Below are 22,031 nucleotides of genomic sequence, written 5' to 3'. Positions count from 1 at the left end.
TGAATTTTCAGCATCATTACTCCAGTTTTCAGTGTCACATGATCTTTCAGAAATCATTCACATATGCTGATTTGGTGCTCAAGAAACATTTCTTATTATTATCAATGTTGAAAACAGTTTTGCTGCTTTATGTTTTTGTGGAAACCATTATACATTTTTTTAGAACGTTCAAAATAACAGCATTTATTTGAAATAGAAATCTTTTGCAAAAGTATAAATGTCTTTACTGTCACGTGACACGTCTGATCAATTTAATGCATCCCCCTTGCTTAATAAAAGTAATAATTTCTTTCCAAAAAATTGAATCCAAAAACTCCAGACTTCTGAATGGTAGTGTATACAATCTATATAATATGTAACTTATCATTTATAATATGAAATGATAGTACAAAAAGACACAATTGAAATAAAATAATATGATAACTCATATAAGTTATTTATACATTCAAGTCATATAAGTTAATTCATAAAAATGTAATGGGAAAATTGCATTTATGTCAATTTTATTGCTATCATGTGCTTGCAATGTGAAGAGAACAGGTTTGTTACCCAGAGGGAATGTCGTGCAATAGAGGGTTAATCTTTAGTTATGTGCAGGGACATCACCCCCCGGGTGGCTAGCGGCGAATCTGCATGTATATGCAAATGATCAAGCCTGACTTTGCTTGCACACGATTAAGATTTCAGTTTTACTGTGCAACATGATCATATCGCCTCCTTTAGTTTTATTCATAACATTTCAACACACTTTACTCATGATATTAGATCTGGGTTTTACATTATCCCTAATAAATGAACACTTGAAATACAACAGGCTTTTCTCAGGTTTATATAATATACAAGAGGTTGGAGTGGGCTCACTATAGCGAGAGAAAAGGTTGAGTTAGAGGAAGTGTTTGCAAAGGGACCCCACTGAGACCCCTCACACAATTTGAAGAGATGCTGGAAGAATGACTGAAGGGACTGATAAAATTGTTTATGTTTAAACTTCTGTCTGAAAATCTATTTTTGAGTTTTCAGTCTCTGTAGCTCTCTTTATATATACAGTATATATATATAAATGTGATTAAAAATAGATCCTTAGCAGTCAGAGAGGCTCAAATTAAGACCAACATCTGCTCAGTCCCAGTAAAAAATAAAAAAACAAGAAACTGTCAGAAAAGAGAGAAATATTGATAGTAGTAGTCATGGTTAAATGTCGTAACTGAGTGAGCATAATATTAACAAAATCTTTTTCCCATTTCAGTGTTTTCTGCCAGACCCAGGCATGAAGATAAGTTGCCATGGAAGCGAAGCGCGGCGACTGTGGCGGAAAACGAAACGTTGGAACACAGCGACAGCATGTGAGCAGTAAGCGATGGGATGCATTCAACGGTCAAACGGTAAGCAGTGGTTTTGAAAAAAACGCACCTTAGCCGTGGCGTTTGTGAGGCGTGATGCAGCGACAGGGTTGATATAAAAAAGCTGTTTGGTGCATTCAACGGTCAAACGGTAAGCAGTGGTTTTGAAAAAAACGCACCTTAGCCGTGGCGTTTGTGAGGCGTGATGCAGCGACAGGGTTGATATAAAAAAGCTGGTTGGTTTGAGGGGGGTGGGACTCCACCTTAGAGAAACAACAACAGCAACACAAACAAGAGTTTGGGTTCAAGATGGAGGTTAAAGGGAAGAATGTGACCACTTCTGACTGGGCTGTGACTGTATGTCTTTAATATTGAATCATTTACCTGAAAATGTGTCATATTGTTCATTTCTCGACAGGCGTGTATGTTGCATCTCTTTAAAACAGCTCTATCTGACTTCTATTGAGTTAGAAACGGTATTGGATATGAAAACAGCTGTGTTAAACAGATGTGGTTCTGCAGGTGTGTCTTAGACAGGTGGCCATCAGACAGGTATATGTCAGAGATGGGCTCACCCTGACGAAGCTGGCGGGAAACCAGCCCTCCTCCTCGTCGATTTGACCCCACCACCAGTCCTTATTCGAGGCGTCCAACACCTTGATGACATCGCCGGCCTTGAAGGCCAGCTCCCGGTCAGCCATGGTCACATGGTCCCATACTGCCTCGGCATTCACTACAGAGCCCCCGCTGACCAACTGCAGAAAGAGAGATGGAGTAGATGCAGGATAAGCTACAGGAGGACAAAAGTTACATAACATCCGAAACATTCTGGATTAACATCAAACAGTCACATGCTGGCTTCCACTCCACAGTCAGCTCTCCGGAAACAAAACTGACAGGGGTGTCAAGATATAACGCTGCATCGCATTTGGGCTTGCCCTGTTTTTCCGACTGCTTCACCTCAGTTTGGAAACAAAAGGTTGCTAGGATAGACACAATACCCCTATTTTTTGAGAGAAGTTGATAGGCCTTATTAGGGTAGCACTTTATTCCTCTATGTAGTAATTACAATAAATAGGTAATAACTAGGTACTAACCCTGAACCTACCCCTAAACCTAACCCTACCCCTACCCCATGTAGTTACCAGAACTTTCTTAGGTAGGTACACTGTAAGTACATGTACTGTAAAATAATGTGCAACCCTTATTAGTATTACTAGCACATAAAATAAATAGAGGTTTCTTAATGTTTTTGAAAGATGTCTCTTATGCTCACCAAAGCTACATTTATTTGCTCAGAAATACAGTAAAAACTGTAATTTTATAATATATATATATATATATATTTTTTACATTTTAAAATAACTGTTTCCTATTTTGAATATATTTTAAAAAGTAATTTATTCCCGTGGTGGCAAAGCTGAATTTTCTGCATCATTACTCCAGTATTCAGTGTCACATGATCCGTCAGAAATCCTTCTGATATGCTCATTTGGTGATCAGAAAACATTTATTGTTATTGTCAATGTTGAAAACAGTTGTGCTGCTGTGTGTGGAAATTATGACACATTTTTTAATAGAAAGTAGAAATATAAAAATAGAAAGTTTAAAAGAACGGCATTTATTTGAAATAGAAACATTGTAAATAATATTTACTGTGACTTTTGATCAATTTAATACATCCTTGCTGAATAAAAGTATTAATTAAAAAAAATCTTTCAGACCCCAAGCTTTTGAACAGTAGTGTATAATAAATGATTCACTATATTCACTGCATTCATATCCATTCCTTTGTCACAGAATGTTGCTTCCAACCAGCAAACACATTTATGCAAATCCTTTATACAAATAATTTATTAATAAAATATATCAAACTACTATTTAAACTATCCTTTTGTTATTGGTGAAAAATATCTGAGGGCAGTTCTCTTGAACAGGAGTTAAACACACACACACACACACACACAAAGAATTTATGCTATATATATAATAATGACAGACAACTAGATACTGACTACAATGCCATACAAACAGCATACCTCATCCAAACTCGCTCTAAACATTCAGTTGTGACTGTTAATTTAAAGGGGTGGTTGATCAGCTTTTTTCCAAAGCTTGACTGTGTTTATGGGGTGCAGTGTAACATGTGTTCATGCTTTGTTTAAAAAAAAAAAAACGCATTATTTTCACATATTTTACCTTTATTCTACACCGCTGTTTCCATTCTCGTCAAAACGGTCTGTTGAGTTCCTGGTTCTATGAAGCCCCTCCCTCAGAAATACGTAATGGGCTCTGATTGGTTAGCGGGCTCAGTGTGTTTGTGATTCGCTAACCGCTTAGTGCACGTTGTCCGGAAACGTCACGCCCCCTTACCATTACGGGTAGCTGAATGTTCCAGGGGGCGGGGTTTATGTAAACATCAGGGTTAGTGATGTCACAAACCCAGGAAGAAGCTCGTTGTAGTCCCTATTAGCCATTTTTTGTAGTCCTTAAACAGCGATTTCATTAAAAGAAAATATCTCCCTTTGCATTGAACTCTGAGCGTCGTAACTTTGCAGACGTTGTTTATGCTCTAACAGCAACATTACACACTAACTAAAGTTCAAAAAGTGAAATCATAATCAACCACCCCTTTAATGAAATATACAGAATTTAAAAGAGAACGTCTCTTTTAAACCAGCTCCAAATCGGATCTGAAATGAACTGGATCCCACGGTTCAATTGTGCTCATATAGGAAGGAAGTGGCACTTTCACATATACAAGCCCATGACAGCAACTTGAGATGATGGCTTGGTAATTCTCTACACAGAAACACTCATACATAATCAGCTCCAAGATTTCACCCCTACATCTCCAGGCACTTTTCCTCTCTCTCTCTCTCTGTCTCAGAGGCAGCCAGGCTGTAAAAATTCTCTTTTGCGCACTTAAAGAGAAAAATTTGTAAGCAGAACGAGTAAAATCTTTTTGATTTGTATAAAGCAACTGCATTTGATACACATCATGGCAGTTGTTATCTCAGTGTCACAACACATTGTGGGTAAATGCGAGAGTTCTCCGCTGATCTGAAATCTAAACTCCATTACTGTTGTTCAAGTGTACAGGGCACTGAATTACCCAACATAAACACATGTGTACTTGTTTATGCTACATTGTGGGTACCAAATGTCCCCACAAGGATAGTAAAACCTGTAATTTTTTGACATTGTAGGTGTTGAAAGCTCTGCGGTCCCCACGAGATAAAAAAATTATTAAAAATAGTAAATGATGTTTATCTGAAAGTGTAACAATGCAAAAAATGTAAGGGGTAGGTTTAGGGTTAGGGTTGGGTTAGGGGACTGAAAATATCATTTGGTCAGTATAAAAGAAATAGAAGTCTATAGACAGTCCCCACAATTCACAGAAACAAACGCGCGCGTGTGTGTGTGTGTGTGTGTGTGTGTGCGTGTGCGTGTGTACGTGCAATTACATACAAATACACACAGCCTTTAAAGGGGTCATATGATGCTTTTTTAAAGATCATTATTGACTTTAGTCTTTGCGACTTCAGGGATCTTATCTATGCACAATCAGCTTGTAACACTCCAAAGAGAAAGGAAAACTTGAAATCGCATCATATGACCCCTTTAAGGATTTGAATTATCACTCCACCATCAATTTTAGTTTTATCTACTGTACAGAACCTTCTCCAGAAGCTATATGTATCTATATGTGTGTAAATGCATTACTTGTGTCTTGTACATGTTTGTAATTTGAGATGGTGATTTTACTGGGTGAAAATCTTGCATTAGTGATGGGGATCTTTCAAAGACTATTTCATGTGAATCACATTGTATTACCAGTAGATGGCAACAAGTGACTGCCTTCATGTATGAATCACTAATTATTCATTTAATCCTTTTGTTCAAACACTGTTTCATGCAGGATTAAAGCATGGGCGTAGCTTGTTACGCATAGCGATTAAAGAATTTTACTAAATATTTATTTATAACGTTTTTTCTATGAAGTAAAAATGCATATAATGTAGTTAATAATACATGTAAAAGTTAATACGTAAAAGTTAATACATTTTAAATTGTTATTGTAAGTAAATTAATAAATCAAAACAAACTTAACGTCTCCCTCAATCTCATTTGCGTAAGAATTGTCATGTGACGAATCTGCATTTTGGTGGATAATAGACTTAACGGTAATGCTTGCCTGTTGTGTGGAATAAAATGATGTTCCGCGTTTTTAACAACATACACGAACTGCAGAGAAATCTGGAGACAACGAAAAACTCAGATGAAGATATTAATGCCGTGCTTGATGATTCCGGATCCGGACAATCAGATAAAGGTGATCCACGGGACGCACCCAGTTTAGCCGCACACTACTTTTATGCCGACCGTTTACATACAAATGTTATTTAATTTTCACAGAACACAACATTTAAATAGATTTTAGAATATAAACTGTTTATCATCTATTCAGTAAGACTAAATAAAAAGTGTGCGCCTCATTGCACATTAACTTGAATCAAGCCCAACAAATGTCTGTTTTAAAAACAGTGGATGAGTAATTCACTCCTTGATTTGCTTAATAAAAGCCTCCTTTGAGATCGTTTTGACAGACATGTTTATTGTGCATTTTAAACGTGTTTATTGCTAAGTTTAATGTGGCAAAATAGAAGCGCAGCTGTAATTCGTGGGCAATGTATGTGGTTACCATGACAACCTCAAGCACTTGCCACTGCTCTATGTGAATGTGAATATGTAGATTTACTATAGCAAAACTAAAATGTGTTTAAAAGTACGTCTGACCAAATCCACCGGTTCGGTTTGGCCCCCCCCAAACTCAAACGTCAAGCTACGCCTATGGATTAAAGTGTTTGTTTACGTAAGTGAATCATTGAATGATTCACTCAATTCATTCAAGCAAATGTGACTCTTTGCTGTCGTTAATTCTGCTATTTTTTGCTTGAAAGTGTTTTAATTAGCAATGCAAAAACTGACTAAATTACTGGCGATAGTGTCTAGAACGTATGTTATTCAAAACAATCTCTTGCTCACTGAACTGTTTTATAAAACCAATATCTGTCGCAATTGTGCCGTTTTTGTAAATATCAAGATGGCTGTGATTGCCTGAGACATTCTTGCTTGTGTGATACTGCTTCATTAATTTATAATAAGTTTCATGGATAAATATACAAATGATCATTTCCTACAAGACAGTTGTGTTCAACACAATCCCAGACAAATGAAAGATGAGAACATAGCGACTTAAAAACATGGCTGTAACAACGTTCGTAGTCATGGGAAGAAGGAGGCGGGAACCGGCGAACATTTAAACAAAACTTTAATAATAAAATAAACACAAAACAGCGCGACAGCCCCTCGCGGACGACTGTCGCGCACAAACAGAACCAAAACACAAAATGAAGTCTAGGCCTGGTCCTCTCTCGTCCAACACTGTCGTCACTCCTCCTTTTATCCTTCCGGAGCTCCTCCGTGGGACTCGAGACCGGTGAGTGGCGCAGGGGTCCCGCATTAGCATTTACTCCACCGGCCTTGCTCCGTTCCCACGGCTCTCGGCCCCGCTCCTCTCGTCACAATGGCAAATGAGGGTAATATTGAAAAGCACCTATGCTGTGCTGAATATCCATGACACCTAAAGATTGGCGGGAAAACTGAACAAAGAAAGACAGGAAACTAGTGAAAACAAACTAAAAGTTCATGATAATGAAACACTAAGTCACAGTAGGCTACTGTTTGTTGTTTGTTCCATGATTCAACTCATGAAAACATAAAGGAATTATAACATTTGTTTACGCAATGCATAATAAAAGTTCATTTAAAACTCTTGACTGGATTTTAATGTTTTAATAAAATACTATTTACCAAACCAACTGTCATACCGTAAAGTCATACCATATTCCCTTAATACACTGCAAATATTTTTACTATCATCTCACTCATCAGTTCCTGGCTCATTAGGAAAAAGACAGTTAAACGAGTCAGTGAATCATTCATACTTCGGTTCAACCGATTCATCACTAATATCAGGAAACAAATGAGTTTGATTTATTAAGTTAAAAGTTAAGAAGAATTGTCTAAGAAGTTAAGAAACGTCTCTCTGTGCAGTCTCAAAAATGTTGCAACATGCTTTTTTCTCTCTCTCTAAAGGGAACAGTAGGCAGTAGGATTATGCAAATCAGTCAGAAAAACTGCAGTGGAAAAGCTGTGTTCCTGTCCCAGCTAGCATCAGATCACACTAAAACAGAAAAAGAGAACAGCTGATGAGGATCATGTACAACCCTTAAACATCCCATTTCATCCGCAGCTTATGCTCATGTGAGATATTATTATGTGGCACTGCGTGTATCAGAGCTGTAGGCTATCAACCACACACTGAAACATTACACCGCACACACGATAAAATGATGTTAACAGCCCCTGAGATTATCAGATTGGATGGTGATGAATTTAGCGGGATGAAAATCTGTCTATAAGAGCCAAACCGAGGCAATCTGTTCATAAACAGTGAGAATACAGCAGTACAGTAACACTAGCATTAGAGGGCCATGACTTTGTGTGTGTGTGTGTTATCTGTCGTCTCTTCATTCCCCCTGCCTTTATTCCTGCATGAATGAACTGTACTCAGGAACATTCTTCCTCTTTCTCTCTCTGTCTTGCTCAGTCTCTCAATCTCTGTGTGAATGCCTTGGTGCACACATTAACAAAACTGATGTCCTTCAGTCAACAGCCTTACACACTATCATTAAATTGATTATGGACGGATTATTGATTATGGATCACAGGTTAATTGAATGGGCATCTGTTAAACATTTGACCCAAATCACTGAGCTTTCTCAAGAGTAAGCTTTGACAAGAGATGACCTTAACTTGCTGTTTTAGACCATTCTGGCTTCTGGCTTCTAGCTTTAGATAAATGTAACATGCCTCCTAGCCAGGGCTCAAAAGTGAACTGAAAATCGCTTTTCTGAATTTGAATAGAGGCAGAATGTGGAATCAGAACTGCAATTCAAATGAGAATATAAGAAAGTAAAATCAAAATGAATTTAGAGGTACACTATGTAACTTTTGGCACTCTTGCAGTTAATAAACAAAACTGTATGTATATCCGCAGTTACTCCGCAGTGGTTGTTGTCAAAACAGATCTAAAATAATCTGAATATAAACACTTACTACAGGCATATCTTAGTGTTTCAAGATAACATAAAAACATAGTTTGAAAAATGGATTTATATACTTGCTCATTATATAATGTTTGAACATTTTGAATAATAAAAAGGTTACATATTGTAGCTTTAAATTAACTGTAATTTTTAACTAAAAACACAAATTTTGTCCAGACTAACTTTGAATGTAGCCTTTTTGGAAAGAGTTTTAAACTTTGAAGTTTTAGGCCATATGGACAGAATTTCTATCTTAAAACATTATTGTATTGACAAATATTTACTTTTGTATTTTACCTCACAATCTTTCACCATTAAAAACTGAAGCATCATACTGGAATTCACGTTCGATATCTGAGGACAGTAACGTCAGTAGGGCTGTCAAAATGACTGAAAAACTCAATTCGAATTTTCTACTTAAATATGATCAAAATTTGAATTATATTCGAATTTAAAAGGCATAATTTCAGTTAGGGGGAAAAAGCTTTTGGCTTCTCTCCTGAGGCCACAAGAGGGCACATCGAGCAAAATATTATGCACGTTTCTTCAAAGCGTAATAAAATAACACGACTATCTTTGAAAAAAAGTTTGTTTAAAATAATGTTTATAAACCATATATAATTAATAAATTAATAAAAAACAGCACCATGCATGTATGTATAGTTTAATACAAAGGACCGAAAACCAATCACAAAGAGTAGGCTACTTTCTTCATTTAAAAACATGAGATACAGTGGGATGGGGAAAAACTGCCATAACGTCTTTAGACATGTTTTTTCAAAGTTGAACTTGCATTAATTTTACATGGCTTTCTAAACATGCCGCTCTCTGCGAGACGCGAGTGCAACGCTGATAGATGTCCCTCTAGAAAATGTGATAAATATGCGTTCTGTGTGAACAGCTTGGTTTCAGTTTTGACGTAAACAACATCTTCTCCACACTGATATTCTCGTTTTCCGTAATATATGAATGAACAACGTAGCAGCGCCGCATCTAGTGGGTTCAACTGGATAGGCTAACAAAAGCATTCAAATGCAATCAATGACACATAACATCGTCATCGCATCTCGTGTGCCACTGATAAGGCTGCCTGACAGCTGACGTAGACCTTAAATTCGAATGCAACGTTTTTGCATTCGAATGTGGATTTTTTTTTTTTTATTTGACGAATATTCGAAATTCGAATTTTTTTTGACAGCCCTAAACGCCAGCCTTCTTTGATTTGATTGGCCATCTCAATTATTTTGTCACTAACAAGCACTCTTAGACTTCTGAGGTAGACCAGCATAAAAATACACATTTAAAAACTCTTTGTCATCTTAACAATAAAAAACAGAGCAGCATCAAGAATATCAAATAGTGAGGGGATGGATATATGTTTAACAGAGTCCAGTTAGTGCTGCCATTTCTACAATTCTAGCCAATCATCAAACTCATTTGAATCTACATGTATCCAAGTTTCAAACCGATTTTGTTACAGCTTTCGTTTTCAGGAAGGAAATGACCCCTCACTAGCTCCCTCTGCTCTAAGAACGCTGCGGTTCTTTGGACAAATGGCACAGCAGAGGCTAAAAACACTCAACAGGGTGTCTACCTCAACATCTTGTCCAAATGTCCCATTAGGCCCTCTAACAACATTCCATGTCCAATAATCGAATATCTCCACCCCTCCAACAGAACAGCTGCTGTAGGTCAGCACTTCAGCTCTCACTGACTGCCATCACTCCATCCAGGTGCTGCTCACCTGAGTTCCCTTCAACAAAATAAAGAGCTCTGGATGTCTTAGCAGAAACTAAAGTGCCTCTTTCATTCAGTATCATTATTACTGCACTACAGAAAGAACAGCCCTATAATTCAGAGGGCTATAGCTCAGCAAAAAAGGGAAAAGGGGAAAAAGGAAAACAGAACATCTAAGAGACCAGAGGATGCTGCCTCACCATAGACACACACGCACACACCTGACTGGGGAGGACGATTATGTAATCGGAGTACAGTGGAGTCTAGGAGAGAGAACTGGAGAAAGCACGTGGAGAGAGAGAGATTGCATTAAAATAGACTGCTACGCTATGGATTAAGCTCTCATAACTGCATACACACACAAACAAACTCATATAGCCATTAATTCTCATCATATCTTGCAGGGAGAGATAATAAAAGAAATGAAATGTGCAGACAGTGAAGTAACATCATGAACCGAATGCTTTAAGCAACTCCTCGAGTCTGAGCTGCTTAGCCGTATGATGCTGCTTAAGCCTGTTATTCCCTCCACGTTGATATGAATCATCCTGATAAAACATTTGGCACTTTTCTTGAGGTCTAAATTTAGATTATAAATGCTTTAAACTCATGCAGAATGGCCTGCCCACATGGTTCCTAAAACAAACACGAGCGGAGAAAATGCACAAAAGCCTTTCAGCCATGAAAGATGCAAAAGATACATGTGTGTGATACAGCTCGCATGAAGCCGTGTGTGTGTGTCTGTGTGTGTGCATGTGTGTGTTTGTGTGTGGGTGGGTGGATTCCCAGCCTACGCTCCCAGTGCAGATGTTTCTAAATCTGGCCATTCTCTTGGTTTTTCCCGCTCTTTCCCACACTTACCTAGTCATATTTTTGGATGCACATGCTTCTCCATGTGAATGTCGTACATCAGCTCAGTGCAACGGTCCTGAAACCTCAAGCCGCTAATTTGAAAGGCCAGAACACACCCCTAAAATGTGCACCATGAGGTCAGAAGCGCCATACTATCTAGAACACCTCCATACATCAGTTGTTCAGCAATCACCTTTTACGTAAGAGTTTCCGAGCTGAATCTAGCGCATTTTAAGATGGCTACAGAGGACAGGATTAAAGGCTGCTGGTGTCTCGAGAGTAGGATGTAAAGTGAATCCGTAAGCTTCTGTTTTAACGAATACGCCAACATGCGCATATACACTCATGTGAGATTGCGCACTTAAAGAAGGCAGAGAATCTGTCTCCAGGGCATATAACGCAAACTACATGATCTCATTTGCGACATTAAGTCCGAGTCGCTCTCTTGCACTGGCAGTACATTTCCCAGACTTCCCTTCACTGCTAACAGGTGCATCAGACCTGTTGGGAGACAAGGACTGCATGCTAATGCAAAAGGGAAATATCCTGCCATAGCCTGGCAATACAGAATGACAGTCGGTGTTCGGTGCTAACTGATGTCTTGATGCATAATTGCAGTGTGTGTGCGTACAACTGCTTTACATGTGACAATATGTTAAAATTTCCCGTCTGGTATTTCTAATATTATATGACAGAACATAAACGCAGTGCTTAATATGTTTGGTGTGACAGTGGCTTCTTATCACAAGCCAGTTACAGCTATCAATGTTTACTTTGCTTTAAAGAAAAAAAACACAGCTAATAAAGCAGTTACAGGGTTCAAACCCTTGTTTTAAAATGAAAACAGGTCATTAAAGGTACAAAGCTGTCAAAAGGTACACCTATTGACAGTATTTTAAAAGGTACACCTTTGTACCTTGTTTACCCATAAGAGATGCTTATTTGTACCATGAAGGTACACATTAGTACCTAAAGTGAATATTAGTATCTAAATGGTACATTTACTTTTTGAAAAGGTATACTGCTCCAGTCACAGCTTTTGTACCTTTTTTTCTTGGAGTGTATATGTTGTATAGAGCTAATGTACTGTGGCTTTGAGTGTCCAGCAGAAGTATTACGGAGTTTGATGCAGCACGCCATCAGTGAAGTTTTCGGGAGCAATATTGCTTCTCCGTAGAGAGAGTGAGTCAATGGTTTCAGCACTTCAGTGGGATGCATCCGAACCATTATGCTCCAACGCACAACAAAACCCCAGTCTGCAAATATGCGCTTGCAGCGCGAACACATGAAACACTAAGGCTGATGGTTTGAGCAACATGAGTTCAAGGGAATGATTCAGCTGATTCATGTTTTAGCTGATGGCAGTGATTCCGTAATCATCTTTAATGAGAATAGCCAATAGTCTGTCCTCTAGAAGGGGTCAGGTTAAGGATAAGCATGTTGGAACACCATCAGTTTAGCCAATAAGAAACAATGAAATCCTTGTCATACATGGGCATCACTGCTCTGAGGCGGAAGTAGAGTCTGTAAGTCTCTGTATAGAAATAGCTCAAATTTACAGGAAATTTACAAACCTATTGTGAGGTATGAACATTTTGCACATCTGATTTATCATTTGTGACCCTGGAGCACAAAACCAGTCATAAGTAGCATGGGTTTATTTGTAGCAATAGCCAACAATACACTGTATGGGTCAAAATTTTAGATTTTTCTTTTATGCCAAAAATCACTAGGATATTAAGTAAAGATCATGTTCCATGAAGATATATTATACATTTCCTACCGTAAATATATCGAAACTTAATTTGTGATTAGTACTATCCATTGCTAAGAACTTCCTTTGGACAACTTTAAAGGCAATTTTCCAGATTTTCAAATATTTGTATCTCAGCCAGATATTGTCCAATCCTAACAAACCATACATCAATGGAAAGCTAATTTATTCAGCCTGCAGATGATGTATACATCTCAATTTCAGAAATTTGGCTCTTATGACTGGTTTTGTGGTTCAGGGTCACATTTGAGCTGGCATAACATCCACTGAAGCTGGGTCTCTTGTTTTATTTTAAATATAACATCCACACAAAAGTTTAATCTACATTTAAAAACATAGAAGAATCATGTCTGACCAACTTCTACTGAACCAACAAAGTGTTAAAGTCACATTTGTGACAATTACATATGAACGCAAACAAACAGTGTCAGTTACGAATTGTTAGTCTGTTTCATTTGTCTATATTGATGATATTTTGGTTTACTGTTTAAAACATTGATTTTTTTTTTTTTACCATTTGGAAATAAAGTGCAAGGCATAATCATTTTAAAAAAGTATATTTGATGTATGTAAAAAATCTCAAATGTCCAGTGTACTTTACACAGTTTAGGGACAAACTGTTCTGCAAAAACGCTCAGTTGCAGGCTTTAAAACGAAATTCATTACAACACTCCCCTACTACAGTCTAGCATCTACCTGCACAAGAAGCATGTGAAATCTAATTAAAACAAACCATGCAAAGGAATGTCACAGGTTTAACACCAACTTCTCTCGTGTTTATAGCCTGAACCTTGGATGAATGGGGTGTGCAATAACAAGGCATGGCCTCAGTATATGACCATTCAGGTGCAACTAATTGCCTGGATACATTGTTTGATCGCACAATACATCCATACTCGTTCAAATGTCCCTCAATAGCAAAAAAGTGTAGTGTGCTTATAGGTCAATAGATGATAAGCGGCTTCTCTATAATAGACCAGAACTGTTAAACATTAGAGAAACCAGAGATGGTGTAGGATGGTGCAGAGGAAATGAAAGATGTGAGAGGGACCAGGACGTGGTCGCCAGGCACCTGTGATCATCGGAGCGTCTCATTGCGATCAGCTCGAGGACACACCTCAAGGAAACAAAACATTTTTCTTGCATTTTTCATTTTGTCCGGGTTTTATCCTCTCAACGTCATCGCCGGCCTAGCTTGCAAGTCTCGTCCTCGACCGCGAAATCAGCGTGCGCGCTTGACACCGATAAACTGCGCACAAACGATCATGTCTGTAAAAATGAACGAAGTGGACGCACGCGTGCTTGCGCGCGCGCATCCCGGCGCTTGACTACAGAACACAGGTCGCTCATAATCAATAAACGAGAAAACGCGGACTCACGTCAGAATCCGCCACGACGAAGCGACGCAGGCAGAAAACCGAACGGCTTTTGCGCACGCACGCTTAAATCAAAGGTGAACCGCTTCTAACGGACACCGTGACACATTTACGAGAGCGCAAAATATACCAACGTCATTGACCAGCCCGAGGCGGCGCTGAGGTGCTGGGTATCCCCCTCTGTCGTGCGCTTGCTCCATCTCTCCCGTTTCCATAGCACTGGAACGGATGGAGAGCGGCGCGAGGAGGAGAGTCCATTAGCTCGCAGCCTCCCAGGTGAATAAAACGAAGAATACTTCACGATGCCGAGATGTCACTTCGCGCTTTCTCGACCTCTGTTCTGCTCGTGTGTATCCACCATCGCCAAAAAAAGACCCCCCTACCGCCGAGATCGTCGGTAAGCCAGAAGAATGGCGCTCACGGGAGCATCACAGTTAGCCTCACCTTCATCATCCTCAGGGTCAGTCCCGGTCCTGGATCCGTGTCCTTTCCGTAGGTTCGAGCCCCCGACGCCAGCTGCAACCCTGTATCCGCGCCCCGTGAGCAACGCGCGGCGTATGGAAGAGAAACGTAAGTCCGGTTAGACGCTGTTCTGTTCTCACGGCGAGGTGGGAGTCTGCGTCTCCCTCTCTCTCGCTATGAATAGAGCTGAAGTATGGGCGGTGCTTGTGCACACTGCACACACACACACACACACACACACACACACACACTGAGGAGCCAACCATCAGTCAAAAGAAGGGGTGCTTCACTCTGCTATTGAGGAGGCTACAAACATTACATAATCAAAAAAAAGGATACAAAATAATGCTGAACTATTGGCTTTTGGGAACTCACACCATCATCATCTCAGTGCAGAAAGGAAAATGTCCAATAAGCAAAAACAAAGGAAAGACATGGACAAAATTGCACTCTGTTTTATATCATTCAGCGGCAAGCAAGCAGCACCTACAGTGCCGTGAAAAAGTTTTTGCTCCCTTCCTTTTTTTTTTTTTTTTTGCATATTTGTCACACTTAAAAGATTCAGATCATCAAACCAATTTTAATATTACGCAAAGATAGTGCAAGTAAATGCAAAATGCAGTTTTTAAATGATCATTTCATTTATTAAGGGAAAAAACATATGCAAACAATTAAAAAAACAGGAAGGGGGCAAAAACTTTTTCACACCACTGCATATATCTATTTAACACTGCCTGGCAAAATATACAAGCCCTGCAATGTGTCCCAAAAAGGTCCCATCTCAAAACATCACATGCAAAACAATCCTACCTATTGGATCTCTCTCAACAGAAATTTTTGCTATTCTAACCAGTTTTAATCAAGTTGTCAGAATTAACCCCTAGATTTGTACCTTTTTGATAGTTCTGTTTCCATGCTTTTTTAAAGTAAACTAATTTGCTTTTTAACAAACACTTCAATGGAATATGACAGAATAGAGCTATGTTTAGTTTTGGCGAAATCGGAGTACATTCAACGTGCAGGTGTTTTTTTGAATATGAATCTCAGTACTTCAGATGTGTTTAATTATGCATCATGCAGAAGTACAGTCCTGTACAGTTTTCTCTGATGAGCATTTGATTTTTTTTTAAAGGGACACCATTCATTTTGAAATAGTTTATTATTATTTAACCATCATAGGCAGGCTTCATGTAATATGATACTGAAAACATTGATCTCATGGTGAGAGGAGATAATGGAGGCCATCAGGCATAATTATATACAGCGTGTGTTTGAAAACACACAGACAACAGACACATACACAGCCACACAAGAGACCAGGAGCTAATGTGATGTTTGAATCACTGCTTCATTTCTATAGGATGATCTTGATGGCCGTGAGATCAAGTGCCTGTATAAACACTACTGTTCAAAAGTTTGGGGTCGGTGACATTTTTTTAATGTTTTGAATGTCTCTTATGCCCACCAAGCTCCATTTTTTTAAATAAAAAATACAGTAAAACAGAAATATTGTGAAATATTATTACAGTTAAAAATATATACTTTCATATTTCAAATGTAATTTATTCTTGTGATGGCAAAGCTGAATTTCCAGTCTTCAGTGTCATATGATCCTTCAGAAATCATTCTTAAATGCTGATTTGCTCCTCAAAAAAAATGTCTTATTATTATTAATGTTAAATACTGTTGTGATGCTTAATATTTATTTGAAAAACGTGGTAAATTTTTTTCAGGATACTTTAATGAAGTGTTCAAAAGAACCGCATTTTTGTACCAGTGCCTTTGATCAATTTAATGCATCCTTGCTGAATAAAAGTTTTGAACGGTAGAGCAGTAGATTTTATATAGTTTAGATATTAGATTATTGTGCAGTCTTATGTTATTTAACATCGATTGTAATTTGACTAAATTATGTTTAAATTGTAAAGTTTTAGGTTTGCAACATTTTGAGTATTTTATGTAGCTTATTAAAATGCATTTTCTTAAATATTCCATGTAGTCTCTCAATATGAGGTGCATAAATAATTATATATGTATTCATAAACTAACATTAAGGTCATATATGGATGTGATTCCCAGGGAATTCACACCCTGATAAAAATGTACGCCTTAAATACAGTGCAAGTCATTATGCATAAAAGTGTCTGCCAAATGTACAAAAAATGTTGTTTAGTACAAGCTTATTATATCACACTGCGGGAACACTGTGTCAACTTTCCATGTAAATTCCTTGTTGTAATACTTGAAAGCGAAGCCAAGACATCGATCCAATCACCGTCTCCATCACCCTTTCTTAAAATGATTAGGGGGCAAACGAACCCTGCAAGAAAGCACTAATCTCAAATTCCCGTACTGAGACAGAAAGACACACAAAACACCAATCCAGCGATGCTGTTCTGTTGTCAGAGTCTTTCTAGCTGACTTTCACATATATATTTTTGCTACATTATGCAATGAAGCAGGAGAGATGATATAACGAGCATTCTGGGGATCACAAGATCCCCTCCCCCCGACTTCCCTCTGTGTGTCCCAAGGTTTTCTGTGATGTAGCTCTTGCATACGTAAGAGTGTATTCATAGCTTAAAACCAAGGCAGGACAGTGTGCGAGTTGGGATGTCACTAATGGACTCAATGTTTGGGGGCATATGTGTGTATAACAGAGAGGGAGTGGGTGTGTATGTGTATAAAAGCTTTTGGAGACAATATGTCCTCTCCGGCTCATGCAGTTTTAACCTTTAGGCATCTTATGTATATATACACACACACATACACAGTCCTCATAAGCTTTACCTCGTTCCCAAGGCACTATTTAGAATAGTGTATTTTGTGGCATATGTGTGCGAGTCATGAATAAATCAGATGAGAAGAGAGCTCAAAGTTTCATAAATAAAACATGGTGCTATACTTGCTATTATTATGTGGAATATATAAGGGAAGTCCTCTATATCTGTAGATAAAAGGAGGTTTTGAAGTCTTGAGCTCCAGGCTAATGACATTTACACAGGTATGAATAATTAGTGATTGTTACTTCTTTTATATTTCTAAAAATACTAAAATATATGTCAAATCTAAAATGTACTATTAGATTGCTATTAAGAATCTACAATTATTTTTTAAATATAGCGCAAAGCAGTACACAAAAGTACAATGGTACTTTGTTGTAATGCATAATGATACTAAATGATCTCCATATACACTGCTTATTTACAGGGTTCTCCATGTTTTCTAAAAATACTATTAAAATTATAAACCTAAAATCTAAAAAATACTATTAAATTACTATTAAACATGTTATGTCTGAAATATAGTGCAAAACACTACACAAAACAGACTTCTGCTGTACAATTGCACTTTGATGTATTATGATACTAAATATTCTCCATATTCATACACTGTCTATCTGCATGGTTCTCCATGTTTTCTAAAAAAATATTTTACATTTTATCTTAAACCAAAAATCTAAAAATAGTATTTACGGTTTAAATTTAAATGACTTCTCTAAAATATAGTGCAAAGTGGTACATAACAGTACATGTATATACATGATCTCCATATTCATACACTGCTTATTTACTTGGTTCTCCAAGTTGTCTAAAAATACTTTTAAAATTTGAGCTTAAATCTAAAAATCATTGTTAAATTACGATTCAAATTAAATATTAAAAATTGCTTCAAAAATATAGTGCAAAGCAGTACACAAATGCTACATCAATGGCACTTTGATGTATATAATAGTACTAAATTATCTCCATAGTCATACACCGCTTATTCACATGGCTTCAATAGAATACCATGTTATTGCCATAATAGTACTGTTGTCCAAAAACATGATACTGGCACCAAGTTCAAAGGAGTTGTTTCTTGTTAATAGCTTTTCCCTCTCTTTCAAGATAAAGAAAAAGATCGCAAAAATGACAACAGTACAAGCTTGTCTATACAAACTCTCCAATACCCATGTGTGTGTGTGTGACATCTGGGATGAATACCAAGGTTGTTAAGGGAGCGAGAGAAAGAGACTGAAGGCTTATGTAATATACTCTCTCCTGAGAAAGAGACTCATCACACAGCTCCGTGCCAATTGAGGAATCATCAACATGCTCACACAAACCACGTAGAAATAGGTCATATTGAAATCTGGCCACTGTAGGGTTCTGGTTGTGGGCCAAAACTAGTGTGGATCTTGTGGAACACACCTTTCTTCAAATGACCTTACACTGTGTGCACTCGTAACCGAGTTCAGTAAACCAGCCATCTGTTTCAATTCAGACAAACAGATGATAATGTCAACATGACAGTCATTCCCAGACAAGAAAAACATTTCAAAGCGCAGAGAGGGCAATAAACAAACTCTGGATCATGTGGTTTTATTCTTCCTAATACAATATTGCCATTGCATAGCAACCCTGGGAGTGCATCCAGCAGCGATGCGATGGAATGCTGCATGCTGATTGGTTGAGGACAGAAGTAAACAGACAAGCTCATGTATATCAATCAATGTGCTGCAAATGCTGTTAAAAGTTCAACTTTGTAACTTTGTCTCCATAAATCTACATCAGCAAGTTGTGCACTGTGACTCATCTGCATGATTACGCTTGTAAGTTGTTTTATCACCAAAATTATAACAACAACATAAATGCAGTCCTGTTGTTTTAGTTGTGTTTTATGGTGAGAGTGCCGCCTAATGCAGTGGTAGACTAGCACACACAAAAATCAGAGCGGAGATGGAAGTTTTGTGTCATGTTTTCTTCAAAGTCTTGCTGTTGTGCATCACAATATTCTCTAGCAGATTTTAAACATTAAGATCTTTGTTAAGATTTTTTCAGGTGTTCCTCATTTGTAAGTCGCTTTGTGTAACAGCAAATGCTAAATAAATGTAAATGCATAAACCTGGCCAATTTTGTACTAAATTGAGCGACGGGGTGAAAATGCAAGATATTAACACACTTGTTTGAGAGGTTTTGCACACAGTGTTAATTACACTAAATTGTCATCACATGTAAACATAGTAAGGCCCACAAATGGATACATTTAAAATTAAATTAACAACAAGATGGTTTAGAATGATTAACTACTTTTTATATTTATAGTGTAAAACAATATCAAAACTATTTATTATGACATGAGCACTTTAGAATCAAAACACAGTGGTTAGACACAATCGAACCAGTAGAGGGAGCCTAAACCTGCTGTGACGCTCAAGTGATCCGTTTTCTTATGCATGTAATTTACATACTGACATGTATAGGGGGGAAAAGAAAAGAGCGAGGCGGTGAGTGTTGGAAAAGACAATATGACACATCAGTTGCTGTCGGTCACGAATTGCCTATTTATTTTGCTCTTCCAGCTCATAACAGTAAGACGTGCACGACAGCTTCAACCAGTTTCCATGACAACTACAGCCTCCTTGACTTTAGAACGGAGCGACCACCTGTCAATCAAATACAGCATCAGCTCTACTAATAAGGCAATGCATAATAGCTCAGAAAAAAATAACAAGGCACTAATGCCATTTCTCCTAAAAGTGCCACATCTAAAATGCATTTGCCCATTTAGGGTTTCACTACATAATCATAAACAGAATTACAGTGCATATGTCGGTGCATGATAAACTTACACACAGATTGCTTTGAGTCATAATATTCCATTTCTATTTTGTCAAAATAGATAGTAGTCTTAATAGGTCCAAAAGAGTTCCATTTTCTCACTAACATATTAAGATTGTGTCTGTTTTCTGCTAATCCTAATAATACTCACAGTACAAGAGCACAAGAAAAAAAAATAACATCCAAACTCATGATGGTCCCAAATACCAGAAGCTCTTCAATAAAGCAAAACATATATTTTTTAAGCACGCTCAAAAAACATCTTTTAGGGTTTACTGACACAGCATACAAAGCCAAATGATGACCTAAAGCTGCACTATTAACAAATCACCTGCCATAGGAAACTACAGCACTTCAGATGGTACTAAAAAAAACACTCACAAACGTGCAGTACTGATGTCTATTAAGGGTTTATTTCCAGTCAGTGTTGCTAATGAATGTCAAGTTTTACTGAGATGTTCTAACATTCTTTGTCTGTGTATGTACATGCTTGTGTATTAAAATACAAAACGGGGGGAAAAAATGCTTTTGGTTTTCTGATACCACTAAAAAATGGGGTATGGATCACACAAATTGTACCAAAATGCAAGAAAAAAAGAACAAAACATTAATTATAGAACAGCACTGGATTTATCTGCAAGGAAACACAAAGGTTGATTCATTCTTAAGAGCTGAATATTCACACTGGTAAAAATGGTAAGTACATTAATCTGACTTTGGCATTCTGATGAGGGTAGATGATCGTGACTGTAGTGCAACAGCACAGAACAATCACATAACGTTATTAAAGGCTTTACTGACATTCTGTCTCAAATGACTCAAGAGAGTATCCTTTGATTATCAACTACATAGATCATATTTACTGAAGACTTTAGGCCAGATCTGACTTGAATGTACGCAGAGAATATTCAAATATGTAGATATCCATACAGTTAATACAGTACATTATGTAATCCCAAACAATCACATACTGTTTAGCAGCACAAAAGGAAACAAACCAGATTCTATACTCAGATCCTTAAGCCTTCAGTAAATAAAGTACAGAAGTGTATCAAGGATGTTGGCCAAAATGCCACTGATTTAACAGGCATTTTTCCTATGAAAGTAGCATGTGCTATTCCAAAAACAAAAAATACCATATAAAAGAAATGTGTGACTAGCTAAACAAGATGTTTAAAAAGTTCCAAGATGTAAACATTAAAACCTTGAAACATACAGCATATTTTCGATAAAAAAAAAAAAAGTGTTGTATTAAAGGGGTCCTATTATGTTTTTTTACTTTTTCAACTTTAGTTAGTCTGTAATGTTGCTGTTTGAACATAAAAAAAGATCTGCAAAGTTACAAAGCTCAAAGTCCACTTCAAAAGGAGATATTTTATTTAACAGAAATCACTTTTCAAAAACTACAATGAACGACTCGTTTGGACTACAACGCATATTTTCCGGGATTTGTGATATCACAAATATCGACGAATGGGACGAGACCTGGTTGAGCTGCACTAGAGAAGGCAACGAGTGTTATCACTATGTCGGAGACACGCTAGCTTTCCCAAGGCAGACGAACTTAAGAGTGGTTACAATCATCCGGGTTTAAATCACGCTCAAATTTATTTGATTTTGACGCAATATTTACACTGAAGCTCGCAGGCGGCTATGGTAAGGGGCATGACATTTCCCGACCAGGCGCTGAGTGCTGCCAATCACAACACACA

General features: G+C 37.7%; 1 protein-coding gene across 1 annotated transcript in view; it reads right to left on the bottom strand.

Moving 5' to 3' along the window:
- The window catches only part of arhgef9a (Cdc42 guanine nucleotide exchange factor (GEF) 9a), a 31,472-nt gene extending 16,608 nt beyond the window's left edge, over positions 1-14,864 (bottom strand). The window contains exons 1-2 of the mRNA XM_016466124.1: positions 14,699-14,864; positions 1,916-2,095 (exon numbers count right to left, since the gene is read on the bottom strand). Coding sequence (XP_016321610.1) covers positions 1,916-2,095; positions 14,699-14,707 — 189 coding nt within the window. The 5' untranslated portion in view covers positions 14,708-14,864. The remainder of the gene's footprint in view (positions 1-1,915; positions 2,096-14,698) is intronic.
- Positions 14,865-22,031: the final 7,167 nt, after the last annotated feature.

This window comes from Sinocyclocheilus anshuiensis, unplaced genomic scaffold (genome assembly GCF_001515605.1).
Source record: "Sinocyclocheilus anshuiensis isolate Anshui unplaced genomic scaffold, SAMN03320099.WGS_v1.1 scaffold681, whole genome shotgun sequence".
NCBI lineage: Eukaryota > Metazoa > Chordata > Actinopteri > Cypriniformes > Cyprinidae > Sinocyclocheilus > Sinocyclocheilus anshuiensis.
The sequence above is the reverse complement of the archived record's forward strand: the minus strand, read 5'-3'. Positions and strand labels throughout refer to the sequence as shown.